The sequence below is a fragment of the Alosa pseudoharengus genome, unplaced genomic scaffold (genome assembly GCF_046254945.1).
Source record: "Alosa pseudoharengus isolate Yale_2024_CS ecotype anadromous, Long Island Sound unplaced genomic scaffold, YU_APseudo_1.1 YU_APseudo_1.1_scf_19, whole genome shotgun sequence".
NCBI lineage: Eukaryota > Metazoa > Chordata > Actinopteri > Clupeiformes > Clupeidae > Alosa > Alosa pseudoharengus.
This window is the reverse complement of record NW_027468657.1, coordinates 11,792,395-11,806,894: the sequence shown is the minus strand read 5'-3', so window position 1 is coordinate 11,806,894 and position 14,500 is coordinate 11,792,395. Positions and strand designations below refer to the sequence as shown.

General features: G+C 38.8%; 1 protein-coding gene across 1 annotated transcript; it reads right to left on the bottom strand.

Annotated features, from left to right (window-relative positions):
- Nucleotides 1–712: 712 nt before the first annotated feature.
- On the bottom strand, nt 713–4,655 carry LOC143132288 (uncharacterized). Its single transcript, XM_076291701.1, has 5 exons — nt 4,561–4,655; nt 3,802–3,966; nt 3,539–3,638; nt 3,243–3,373; nt 713–2,704 (listed from the first exon to the last, which is right to left on the bottom strand). Exons 1-5 carry the CDS (start codon nt 4,609–4,611, stop codon nt 2,408–2,410), a joined length of 744 nt encoding a protein of 247 aa, XP_076147816.1. The 5' UTR covers nt 4,612–4,655; the 3' UTR covers nt 713–2,407.
- Nucleotides 4,656–14,500: the final 9,845 nt, after the last annotated feature.

Sequence of the window (14,500 nt, the reverse complement as noted above, 5' to 3'; positions counted from 1 at the left end):
AAAAATCACATGAAACCGGATCTCATAGATGGCAGCTTTTTTGTAGGCGAACTTCAGAGGTCTATTGTCCATTTCTTTTATTTTTTCCACTTTATTTTGTATGTTACATGAAGAGTATATGGCTTTTTATTTTATGTTACATGAAGTGTATATGACTCAGATTATCTAGGCTACAAACTATCTGATGACACTCTGTTAACCACAATTTATGAGGTTAAGGTTAGAGGTTGGATTTGGTTACGGTGAGTTGATTCAGTAATTGTTTGACCACAATTTTACATACTGGATTTGGCTGGGACCATCCAAGTAAAGAGTTACCAAAAAACTCCAACACTGACATTCTGCCAGCTCTGTGCTTGAAGCTCAAAGCAAGTTCAAAAAAGTGCAGTAAGATTGCCCATGTGGATATAATGTACGAGCTCATTGGCACATGCTGGCACAGACTGCAGAAGGTACATCCATATGTAAATGACAGAACTAGTGCGGGGGCTTTCATGGCTATTAGGTCAAAACTCAGGACAAGAGCGAGAATCACCTTAGAGTGGTCACATTAACACACGGACAAAGGTGATCCCCTGCAATGCTTAATCTTGAATGGCATGTTGCAGACGTCCCCAGGAAGAATACTAGACCTCATGTTCTATTCCAGCTGTTGGATTCTATACCAACTAAGGAACAGCACTGCAAACACTCAAGCAGATACATTAGAAAAGCATTTGAAACCACATAGTTTTATTTAACTCAGATTTGTTCAAATCTATATATATTATTTACACAAGCACCACAGAAATATCAATAAGGGTTTTTACACAACATTCAGATCAGTACCGACTTCAAAGAAGAAACAGTTACAAGTGTTAAGCTCTATCTCCCCCTGGTGGTCTAACAGCACATTACCATTAGCCATGTCATGTCATACATAGAAACATCCAGAATTCTCTTGGGTTTGCCTTGAGATGTCTTTGCTAATTCACTGGCTGCCTTTGTGCATAATATACCTCATAAATATGAACTTTTAAATCCATCCGATATAAATAAGGCATTCTCTGGCAGTATACTGTATTACTTCACCTCAGACTGACCTTTGGCTGGGTCACGGATGGAAAAGTCATAATGGATCTCTATGGTAAAATGCAGGAAAAAGAGCTCAATGCTAGGGTGTATATTGCTGTGAATAATCAAATCAGTATGGCTTTGTAGCTCCATACAATTACACAGACACCTACTAGACAATGCATACATGTGTGCAGCAACATAGTATAAAGCAAAGATTCTAGAGCGCTGATCTATCTTGCTCCGCTCTAGGATCTTTGGTATAAAGCAAAGATTCTGTATCACAGTCTTGTTTATTTTGGCCGGCCACCTCACAATATCTATTCTCCACTGTGTTGCTCAATAGTGCTGGTGTCTGTAACCGTTATTACCTACATGGACATCTGTACACTATCAATCAAAGCTCTGGCCACTTGTCCACTTGCATGTGAACTACTGCTGTGGTACCGTTTAGAAAAGAAACAGCTGCTTATGGCATCATAGGTGTTGATAGGGAAGTAGTTCTACTTGCATAGAAACTCAAATCTTACAGCAAATATCATGTAGGGCCAACAGCCTTGAGATGTTGAGCAGTAGCTCAGCACACGTTAGCATCAAGCATATTTTACTATACACAAAACACAGCATTATATCACTTTGCTGTTGCTAAACAGACATTTTGCGTGAGTCACAACTTGGTTACGGTGATGTTCAGTAATTGTTCAACAACAATTCTACATAATCAACTTGAATCTTAACAGATGATCTGTTGAGCCTCTCTACCCAAGTAAAGTGTTGCCAAAAAACTCAAACACAATCTGCCAGTTCTGTACTTGAAGCTCAAAGCAAGTTCAAACAGAGTGCAGCAAGATTGCAAGATTGCTAATCAGCAAGATTGATATTGATATAATGTACAGTTTACCTTTAGTGTGACTTTGGGAAAATACTTGGTATTCAGTGTTATGCAAGCTCATTGGCACATGCTGGCACAGACTGCAGAAGGTACATCCATATGTAAATGACAGAACTAGTGTGGGGGCTTTATTGGCTATTAGGTCAAAACTCAGGACAAAAGAGAGAATCACCTTAGAATGGTCACATTAACGCTTGGGCAATGGTGATCCCCTGCAACTCTACAGATGCTTAATCTTGTTGCAGATGTCCCCAGGAAGAACACCAGACTTCATTTTCCAGTATTTCTACTGTATATTAGGAACAGCACTGCAAAGGGCTCTAGGAGGTAAAATAGAAAAGTATTCCCAATCTTAGAGCACTAACATTAATGCATTATGGGGAAAGGGGTGATGGAGAAGGCACATGCTGGACAAGCACCCTGGAAACAACAGGGGACGAGAATCAGTGGTGGAATTGCTCATCATGCACTGCCATCCTTTGCCTTCTCCCCCTTGGCCCCCTTGTCCCGTGGCAGCCTGCCCAGGTTGTAGAACTCGGCGTTGGGGCGCATGTCCGTGAGGTGGGCCAGCCGGTTGGACATGGCGAAGAAGGCGGCGATGGCGGCGATGTCCCAGGCGTCCTCGCGGTCCAGACCGTGCTCCTCCAGCGCCCGGAAGTGCTGCTCCGTCACGTTTTCGCTGCGGCACACGGTCAGAGCGAAGTCCAGCATGGCGCGTTCTCGAGGACTCAACTCGGCGGTGCCATAGTTCACTGCCACCTGGGGGATAGGAGGAGTAACTACATGATCACAGCAATCATAAACAGCAAAGTTACTGTTTAATATACTGTACTCATGCAGAAAACCTTAAAGGTTACAAAACACACACACACACACACACACACACGTCAAGTCAGTCACAAGAGACCCTAAATCATATTCATACACAGTGGACACCAGTAGGCTTCAGATATTGAGCCTGTGATGTATCTCAGTGTTGGATTTACGTCAGCTACTTTTTTTTTGTGACATTCTAAAGTAATCCACTGGCCATTTTGGAGCAATTTCAGAGGGCACTGAGAACTCCGCAAATCATTTAACACAGGCCCTCTTCCAATTAAATTATGCTCCTCTGGGCTCCTCTCAGATTTGTGCTGGAGGTGAAGTGTCACCACTGTTAGAGCGATGAGCTAGTATAATGAATGCTTCTGTTTAAAATGCACGGGCACGCAGGCCAGGTAAACATATGCCAGATAAAGAGAGTGTGTGTGTGTGTGTGTGTGTGTGTGTGTGTATAAAAGTGTGAGAAAATACAAACCTGATCTGCTAGAGTAGGTTTCTTGGAATAGATGCGATGCAGTGCACTATGGGAAATGACGCAGTACAGGCAGTGATTCTGGGTACTGGTGGCGACAACAATCAGCTCGCGGTCTGCCTTTGACAAATTTCCTGCAGCCAAAAAAAACGCATATGCTATAATCAATGGTTTCAAATTGGTCCTAAATAAAAAGGTCCTGCTGGCATTGACTTGCAAATGAATAGGCCTATGCCCTGCTTATCTCTGTGCAGATATGTTCACTTTGTTTTATCAAATATCACAGTGTCAAATGTCACCTGTTTCTTTGTTCATCAGGACATTGTAATATGCAAAGAATGCTCGGAATTCATCCGGTCTATGAGACAGCGCCTTGAACACATTAGGAAGGAATCCACCCTGATGAAACAGAATATATATATATATATATATATATATATATATATATATATATATGTGTGTGTGTGTGTGTGTGTGTATGTGTGTGTGTGACTTTGTTAGTTTATGACATAATAAATGGTCAACAAATATCCAAATGAGACAGAGGAAAGGAGCAATATACCTTTGTTTCCACCTCCTCCATAAGTTCCACTATGTCATAAGGCAGATTTTTCTTGTATGGAACCGGATAACGACTAACATTTTTATTATTACTGGAGGAGCTGCTGTACCTCAGGAGAATACCTGGTGTCCTTTGATATACTTTGTCTACCTGTTGAATGGTGGACTACACACACACACACACACACACACAGAGTAGCAAGGTGAGTTCAACAAAGGTAGCTCTGTCCGTGAGAGATCAATTCCACTGCCTGCCACAGAAATGAAAGCGATGTATTTGGTAGGTGCAGTCTGCCATATCCACAAGTGGATTGAGGAAAGTTGAACGGTGGTGGAGCGATATTCTCTAGATTAGGAAACTGTACTGTTCTGTCTGATGCCAGCACAATTGTTTATGTGCTAAAAAACGAATTCAGCTAGTTATAGTCACCAACGATGCAGTGCAATGGTGAAGTAGACCTACAGATGACTGAACAGGCTATAGCCTATATATAGGCTACCATCTAATCATTCCACAAGAGGGGAACACTTACAAAGGCCTACCCGAGGCCTACTTGTAGGACAACTGTCAAAACCTTTCAGTAACGTTTAAAGGTTAGGCTACAGACCAAATCTAGCCTACCATCGTCAAGCAAATAACTTAAGCATTGAGAAGGCAATGTGATTCCACACTGCTTTGGAAGGTTGTCATTCGTCCCCCACCCAACCAAAACGCATCCCTCGAATATAGTTGTTACTTAAAAGTGAAATTGGGTCTTACCAAGGCAATTTTAGCGGGACGAAATAACTTCAGACTACGGCAACACGCCATTACGATGTGACCAACTATTGCTTGCCCGACACTGCTTGGAGATAGAAAATATATAATTTCCTGGTTCTCCAATGTCTTCAATAGCCAATCGTCTGTAGGGATACAAAGAAACGCCTTTCGAATGTAGCCAATTGGATTCACCGTCAACTCGCCCCCACTCGAGTGTTTTGAGGAATACAGTAGGCTGTCAACTCTCGTCTTGTGTCCTGTAAACTCTCTCTCGTTACTGCCCTATGTCTTTCATTGCTGAAATGTGAAATATATCTAATTAATTAAATATGATGTAATTACAGCTAAATCTGCTGCAATGACAAATGTGTTTGTGAGGAAGGGAGTTTAGTACTCAGGGCCGGTGTTCCAGTTTAGATGGTGAGCAGGTTAACTTGTGATATTTGCATAAAATCCGAGAATATTCAACAAGACCCTGCCTACTTGTTAACAACGCTTTGCTCTGCCTCCGCCCTTCCAGTGCTGGAGATTCACTTTTCACAAGCCTATGTGCGTGACAAAATATGAAGCAAGATCTTGCCGAAAACATGCGGGAATCGCTATGTATAATGCATGTCTGCTTAAAGGGGTGGTTCAGGATTTTGGACATAAGACCTCATTTCCAAGTAAGCAAGTGTGATATTCATCAGTGGAGACCGTTTTCAACACGTTTCATCCAGTCCTTCTAATTGCAGAGTTCGCAGGTGCTAGGCTAGCGCAAGTCAACGGTATGTGCTAGCCTGCCACTAAAGACAGTCTTACCCACTCCAAAGTACACCCGAGGCAAATTCCAGACAATCGATGTAAATGTCTGTGTTGATAGAATAGTGTAAGAAATACAACTACCCTCGCATTGCGTTGCAATAGTTATACTTTGGTCCCTGAAGTTGGTAGTAGTCATTTTGCATCTCAGCAGCGGACTGATATTACCAAGGCTACTACTAAGTATCCCCATTGGAGTGGCTTTACTGTTTACTTTTCGGCGCAGTACTACTAACCGGAGCAAGTATAATTCCGTCGTGGTAAGAAACTAGTCCCTCAAAATGTAATGTGATCGTTGAAATGCAAGGATAGAATAACGTTAGAAATAACAGTATCAATACAGACATTTACATCGATAGTCTGGCGTTATAATTTATTTGCCTCGGGTGTACTGTGGAGTGGGTAAGACTGTTTTTAGTGGCAGGCTAGCACATACCGTTGACTTGCGCTAGCCTAGCACCTGCGAACTCTGCAATTAGAAGGACTGGATGAAACGTGTTGAAAACGGTCTCCACTGATAAATATCACACTTGCTTACTTGGAAATGAGGTCTTATGTCCAAAATCCTGAACCACCCCTTTAAGCATCCACACAAAATGTTGTGCAAACAGGAAATGTGTCAAAGTAAATCAGCGAAGGTTTTGTTGGGTTTCGAACATGAGTCTCACTGAGGCAAAATGTTCCAAGCAGTAAGCACTATCACCACTACACCACAGAGAGCAACACTTGTCATTAGTATATTAGACTAGCCTACTAGCTTACTAGCTATCCTGATGTCCAGGTTAACTGGTGATAGCCTATAACATGAGCAAACACAGCGAATGCATGCCTTGAATAATGCAGATTCATTTTGCCTCAGTAATTTTGCATCACAAACAGTAACAAATGACCCCATCAGACGTTGCTCGTTTTTTGTGCAGAAACACACATCGTGATTATAATGCGCAAAAATTATGAAGATCACTTGGGCCTCGAACTGCTGAATAAAATAGCAAGCTAGCAGTAATAGTCCACCCTGCTAACCAATTGCACCACTGGTTATTTTGTATCTATGCAATAGCACGGTGTTCCTATTAAATGAATGTAGATCTATGTTGTCTTGTGACAGCTTATTTGTCAATCGATCCAGATATTCATTATAGCAAACATCTAGGCTAAGTGAATGTTTTGCAACAGGCTGCTGAACGAGCAGTAAGTAGGCTAAACTATTTTCTAATTTAGGCTACGTGGGAATTTGAAACAGCAACATCTGTCATCAAACTCTCCAGCTACATCAAAGTTTTGTAATATATGCTACCATGATAACCATTTTGTGTCGTCAGATTAGGACCAACAAATTAAATAATATTTAACTCGGTGAAAATAAGTTTCATGTGTTCACTTCAAATCATTAGACAGCTCACTGCATAACTTCACCGAGACATGACACTAAGTTATGATAATTTTTGCACATGACTGACGTGTTTCATATTATTAACCCCCAAAACAGAATAAAGTGTTAGTGGGACATGCCAGTTTGTTGTACATAAGTTAGGTTTTGGTATGTGAGGCAAAGATGAACCTATTTTGTTGTTTTGAGGCTTGCATATGCCCATGTTAAATTGTGATGGCACCAGTTAACATGGGCGTATATTTCTCACTTATGTTAACCTGTGTTAACTTTGACTAACAGTTCAATATATACATAGAAATCTAGCATCAATTTTAGCGGCTCGTAGTGTAGTGGTATAGATGATGTAGAAGCTAATCCAATCAACTTTCTTGTCCATGCGTGGTTCGAATCCCAGCTAGATCGCTAGTTTTAATTTTTTCCATTCATTCAGTATGTGTCATATTTGTGGATAATGCTTAAACGGACATGTATTAGACATACACTGGTGATGTTTTCAGCGATGTCCGTTATATTGTCTCACTTGAAAACACTTCGTGAAAATGTAGCCAAAGATAAACCTGCATCGGAGGCAGAGCAGATTAAGAAGTAGGCAGGGTCTTGTTGAATATTCACTGATTTTATGCAAATATCACCAGTTAAACTGCTCACCATCTAAACTGGAACACCGGTTCTACATTTGGGTGGGCTGGTAGACATTTTGGGTGGGCAACATCAAAACAGTAGCCTGGCGAGCCAGACCCACATTAAAATGTAGGGTCTGGGCACTCACCGTTCGCAGTGCTCAGTCCGAGGGGCGGGATAATCAGTTGTCTTTCAAATTCCCTCTGCACGCAATAGGATATTTGTTTTCAAGTAGGCTAGCAGGGAATTCAAGCCAAACCGTTGCAACTCTGCTATCAATCATTATGTTAAGCCCACCAAACAGGGCTCGAATTATCTTTTTGTCTTTAAGGGGGTCTCTCTATATCTCAAAAAAAGTTGACACACCCCGCGCATAGCCTAACAAGGCGATACAATGAAATAGCCTAGGCGCAAGTGGCGCTTTTGCGCAGTACAGTATGCGCACGGTAGGCCTAGGCTTTACCTTGACACACGCATTCAACAGACATAGATTTTTCATAGAAATAGATTACTTTTAATTAATTTCAACATATTATTGATTATAATAGTCCATATCTCATTTCAATTTCACAATACAAAGAAATAGACTAAACGATTTAGTCTGTGCCATTCTCAATTTCACAACGTAACTCATTTAAACCAGACCACCGTCTCAGATAGGCTATCCTCAGTGTCAAACACAATAATGCATGTAGTGTAATTTATACACAGGGGAAAAAGCACTAACTGGCAGAAATGAATAAAGCCTGCCAAACTATGTTCTAGTAGGCTAATGTGTTGAACCGTGGAAAATTAATAGACAAACAATTTTGGAGTTTGCACTGAGATATTGTCGGGTAGCCATTGAATATTCCGACATCAGAGATTGGGTGTTTCAAAATAGCTGGGAACTTTCCGGACCTCTGAATGGCAGAGAATTAGGGTTGCCACCTGTGTCTGACAAAAATCCTGGACATTTTGACCATCCAATCGACCTTTTTGTTTGTAAGCAACGGCGCCTTTCGCACATCTAACCCAAGATAAAAACCGTCATTCTAAGTGACAATTGTATAGCTAAAATTAGTAAGAATGACAATTTCTAGTTATTTGTTTAGTTAATTGCTTTATTTAATAGCAGACCTTTATTATTTTGTTATATTTTCAACAGTTTTTAGTTGTGGACACCTGGGGGCAGTATTGAGAAAAAAGGGGGAATACATAATTAGGTTCTGCTTTTTTGCTTATGTGGAATAAACTTTCCTTTCTCTGTCTCTCCTTGTTCCACACACTCTCCATCTCCACCTTACCATTTCTAATGAACCTCCACTGTGCGTGCCCCCACCACCACCACCCATGCTACGTAATTTTTGTAGAGCCAATAAGGCTGTGCATACGTTTATGGACGTAGGCACGCTTCAATTAAACTGAAATACACATTTTGCGCATCATGTACAAAAATCCGGGACATTCAGTGTCCAGGATTTTTATTTTTATTTTCCTGGACAGACCATGAAAATCCTGGACAATCAGGAAAATCCTGGACAGGTGGCAACCCTACAGAGGATAGCTAGATCATCAGACAACACAATCATTGTAGGCTGCATTATGGGCCATAATGTATGGCTTTGTCAATCAACATAGAATAGGTGAAGCGCAAGTTCAACAGCAAACAGGACTTTTCAGCACGTATCAAACCACGTAGGCTAGCCCAATGAACGCTTATGAAAATAGACAAAACACTCACATCAAAGCAGGGTGACTTCTTCAGATTTGCGAGTGCTGTCAAATCGATACGGTTTGCTCATATAGTCTAGTGGTGTGGTGGTGAAGTGTCATGCTGCGTTCAAGAGCGTAGTGTGTAGGTCTACGTCCCGTAGTAGCCTATATTTTAATTTAACGTCTTTAATAGTAAGAGATCGCACAGGGATGGATAATGAGCGGTTGTTTAAGATTAAATTACAATGCTGCCAGACACCTTCAGATATGAGAGACCCCCTCAGGTTTTTGACTTTGTTGCTTTCATGGGAGCCAGTCGTCACTCTATGGAAGCTCGGCTCCCTCTGGCTCCCACGTAATTCGAGCCCTGGCTGCCACCAAACGACTCTATACACGATTTCAATGGCCTGATTAAGTTTCGATTTCTGGAGCTCACAAGCCAACGGAGAGTTGCTAGACTAGCCCTGGCAGCCGCTAGGGGCGCGTCTAGATTTCTAGGCTATCAAAACAGTCAATTTGGATCAAAATGACATTAAACACAAAACACAAACACACAAAAAAATCTGTAGGCTACTACCTAGCTCAAGTTGCTGCAGCAACAGCCAGGGATGGGCAGTATTTCTGATAGGCCTACATGTATTTAAATAAGTATTTCAAATACAATAGTATTTTGTCATCTGTATTTTATTTTGTTAAAGAAAATGGCTTCATATTTTGTATCAAAATACTTTATAGTGTATTTTTGTAGTTTAAAAATACTGCCAAATATTTTTGGTAAAACCAATAGTTTACTTTTGGTGATGTGATGACATCATAAAAGTGCAAGTAGCCTCTGACTGGTGCTGATTTAGTAATTTGTTTAATTAAATTGTTTAATTTAATTAGTTAACTTGTTTAACTTGTTTGTTAAATACTATGGCCATCACATCATCTTTAGTCCTATGTAATTAGAGTGCATGAAAATGCACTCTACTGTTCTTCCTAGGCTTCTTCTTCTTCTTATTAGAGTGCATGAAAATGCACTCTACTGTTCTTCCTAGGCTTCTTCTTCTTCTTCTTATTATTCTTCTTCTTCTAACGCAGTTAATGCAGCTTCAACCGTTTAATGTAGAAACTTCATTCAAACTGCGTTGCGTAGGTCTTACTTATGACATGTGGGCTTTGTATTTTTCATCTTTGTAACTTTTATACTTTTTAAACTATTAATTAAAAACTGCTCAAAATTTCCCCATAGACTTAACATGGGCTGATGACATCACAATGGACTAATTAACTTGATTTGCACCTGGTATCATCTTCCAGCTGCTCATCTAGGCCCCATCAAAGAATCAGTTCAACTGATTGCACCTGTATCAACTGCTTTCTACTGAACTAGACCAACTCTCTCTGTCTCTCCATTCTACAAGGATATAAGACACATTTCCTCCAACTTTCTATCCATTCATCCTCTTCAAACCATTCACTCATCCACCCATTAAACTATCCATCAACATCCATTAAACAATCTGCCTATCAACATCCATTCAACTTTCTGTCTATCAACATCCATTACACTATCTACATTTAACTTTTAAACTATATACTCTGTCTCAGGCTTTAAGCATACAATATGGCTCTATTAAGACTGCCGTTAAGCAATTAGAATCCTATGGCAGGTGTTCGGGCCAGCTGCATCAACTGCCAGTCTCAGGCTTTAAGCATACAAACTGGCCCTATTAAGACTACACATCCTGTCCAACTGCTTCCTCTGCCAAAAACTGTTTCAAAATAAAAGTCCTCACTACAATATTTCACTGTTAAACAATTTAACCCTTTAAACTACTGAACTTTTTAACCGTTCAGCCATTGTAACTGTTACTTGTCATCAACTATGACTCCTACCCACTGTAGCTAGTTAGCATGGTTAACATAGTTAGCATGTTATCATGCTAGTTAGCATTTTTAGCAAAACTGCTAAAAATGATTAGCTAAGTTAGCTAAGTCACATGGTTAGCATAGTTAGCATGCTAACATGTTAACATGTTAGTTAGCATTTTTAGCAAAACTGCTAAAAATGATTAGCTAGGTTAGCTAAGTCACATGGTTAACATAGTTAGCATGTTAGCATTGCTAACATGCTAGTTAGCATAACTACTATAAATGAAAACATTAGCTAAGTTAACTAAGTTAAGTATTATCCACCTATTTAACTGTTCAGTCATTCCAACTATATTAAACCTCATCTACCTAGCAAATAATTTAACCTTTTAAACTATCCCCCTATTTAACTTTTCAGTCATTCCAACTATATTAAACCTCATCTACCTAGTTCAGTCATTCCAACTACATTAAACCTCATCTACCTAGTAAATAATTTAACCTTTTAAACCATCCACCTATTTAACTGTTCAGTCATTCCAACTATATTAAACCTCATCTATCTAGCAAATAATTTAACCTTTTAAAACCTCATCTACCTCATAACTGCTCAAATGATTAGCTAAGTTAGCTAAGTCACATGGTTAGCATAGTTAGCATGTTAGCATTTTTTCCAAAACTGCTAGAAAACATGAGCTAAGTTAACTAAGTAACTTGGTCAAAATAATTAGCTTTGTTAGCATAACTGCTAGCAAACATTAGAGCCATTCCAACTGTCAGTTATCGTCAACTATCTACCTATATAGAGCCCTTAAACTATTTGTCTATCAACACGCATTAAACTATCAGTCTGTCAACAACTTTTAAACTATCTACATATAACTTTTAAACTTTCAACATTCATTAAACTATCTGTCTATTAAACTATCTGTCTATTAACAACTGTTAAACTATCAACATTCAACTTTTAAACTGTCTACGTCTAAAATATCAACTTTTTATTAAGCTATGCTATATCTGTCCTAGCTTAATTTTCATGCACTCGTAATTCCCTGGAATTACATTCTCTAGTTACAGTGCATGAAAATGCACTGTACTGTTATTCCAAGGCATTTTATTATTATTATTACAGTGCATGAAAATGCACTGTACTGTTCTTCCTAGGCTTCTTCTTATTCTTATTCTTCTTCTTCTTCTAACGCGCTTAATACAGCTTCAACCGTTTAACGTAGAAACTTCATTCAAACTATGTTACGTAGGTCTTACTTATGACATGGGTGCTATGTATTTTTCATCTTTGTAACTTTTATACTTTTTAAACTATTAATTAAAAACTAATCAAAATTTCCCCATTGACTTAACATTATGATTATGACATCACAATACAGCCGTTAAGCAATTAGAATCCTATGGCAGGTGTTCGGGCCACCTGGATCAACTGCCAGTTTCAGGCTTTAAGCATACAAACTGGCCCTATTAAGACTACACATCCTGTTCAACTGCTTCCTCTGCCAAAAACTGTTTCAAAATAAAAGTCCTCACTACAATATTTCACTGTTAAACAATTTAACCCTTTAAACTACTGAACTTTTTAACTGTTCAGCCATTGTAACTGTTACTTGTCATCAACTATGACTCCTACCCACTGTAGCTAGTTAGCATGGTTAGCATGTTAGCATGTTAGCATGCTAGTTAGCATTTTTAGCAAAACTGCTAAAAATGATTAGCTAAGTTAGCTAAGTCACATGGTTAGCATAGTTAGCATGCTAGCATGTTAGCATGCTAGTTAGCATTTTTAGCAAAACTGCTAAAAATGATTAGCTAAGTTAGCTAAGTCACATGGTTAGCATAGTTAGCATGCTAACATGTTAGCATGCTAGTTAGCATTTTTTATAAAACTGCTAAAAATGATTAGCTAAGTTAGCTAAGTCACATGGTTAGCATAGTTAGCATGCTAGCATGTTAGCATGCTAGTTAGCATTTTTAGCAAAACTGCTAAAAATGATTAGCTAAGTTAGCTAAGTCACATGGTTAGCATAGTTAGCATGCTAACATGTTAGCATGCTAGTTAGCATTTTTTATAAAACTGCTAAAAATGATTAGCTAAGTTAGCTAAGTCACATGGTTAGCATAGTTAGCATGCTAGCATGCTAACATGCTAGTTAGCATTTTTTTTAAAACTGCTAAAAATGATTAGCGGAGTTAGCTAAGTCACATGGTTAATATAATTAACATGTTAGCATGCTAATTAGCATAGTTATCATAACTAATAAAAATGATTAGCTAGGTTAGCTAAGTCATATGGTTAGCATAGTTAACATTTTAACATTGTTAGCATGCTAGTTAGCATAGTAACTTGGTTAACATCATTATCTTTATTAACATAGTTAGCATAACTACTAGCAAACATTGGAGCCATTCTAACTGTTAGTTATCGTCAACTATCTGCCTAAATAATTTAACCATTTCAATTATTAACCTATTTAACTGTTCAGTCATTCCAACTATATTAAACCTTATCTACCAAGCAAATAATTTAACCATATGAACTCATCATATTTTTGCATTTTCATGCACTGTATTTCCTTCAGGAAATGCTTTTCTAGTTATTATTATTCTTCTTCTAACGCACTTAATGCAGCTTCAACCGTTTAACGTAGAAACTTCATTCAAACTATGTTACGTAGGTCTTACTTAGGACATGTGAGCTTTGTATTTTTCAACTTTGTAACTTTTATACTTTTTAAACTATTAATTAAAAACGAATCAAAATTTCCCCATTGACTTAACATTATGATTATGACATCACAATACGGCCGTTAAGCAATTAGAATCCTACGGCAGGTGTTCGGGCCACCTGTTTCAACTGCCAGTCTCAGGCTTTAAGCATACAAACTGGCCCTATTAAGACTACACATCCTGTCCAACTGCTTCCTCTGCCAAAAACCGTTTCAAAATAAAAGTCCTCACTACAATATTTCACTGTTAAACAATTTAACCCTTTAAACTACTGAACTTTTTAACTGTTCAGCCATTGTAACTGTTACTTGTCATCAACTATGACTCCTACCCACTGTAGCTAGTTAGCATGGTTAGCATGTTAGCATGTTAGCATGCTAGTTAGCATTTTTAGCAAAACTGCTAAAAATGATTAGCTAAGTTAGCTAAGTCACATGGTTAGCATAGTTAGCATGCTAGCATGTTAGCATGCTAGTTAGCATTTTTAGCAAAACTGCTAAAAATGATTAGCTAAGTTAGCTAAGTCACATGGTTAGCATAGTTAGCATGCTAACATGTTAGCATGCTAGTTAGCATTTTTTATAAAACTGCTAAAAATGATTAGCTAAGTTAGCTAAGTCACATGGTTAGCATAGTTAGCATGCTAGCATGTTAGCATGCTAGTTAGCATTTTTAGCAAAACTGCTAAAAATGATTAGCTAAGTTAGCTAAGTCACATGGTTAGCATAGTTAGCATGCTAACATGTTAGCATGCTAGTTAGCATTTTTTATAAAACTGCTAAAAATGATTAGCTAAGTTAGCTAAGTCACATGGTTAGCATAGTTAGCATGCTA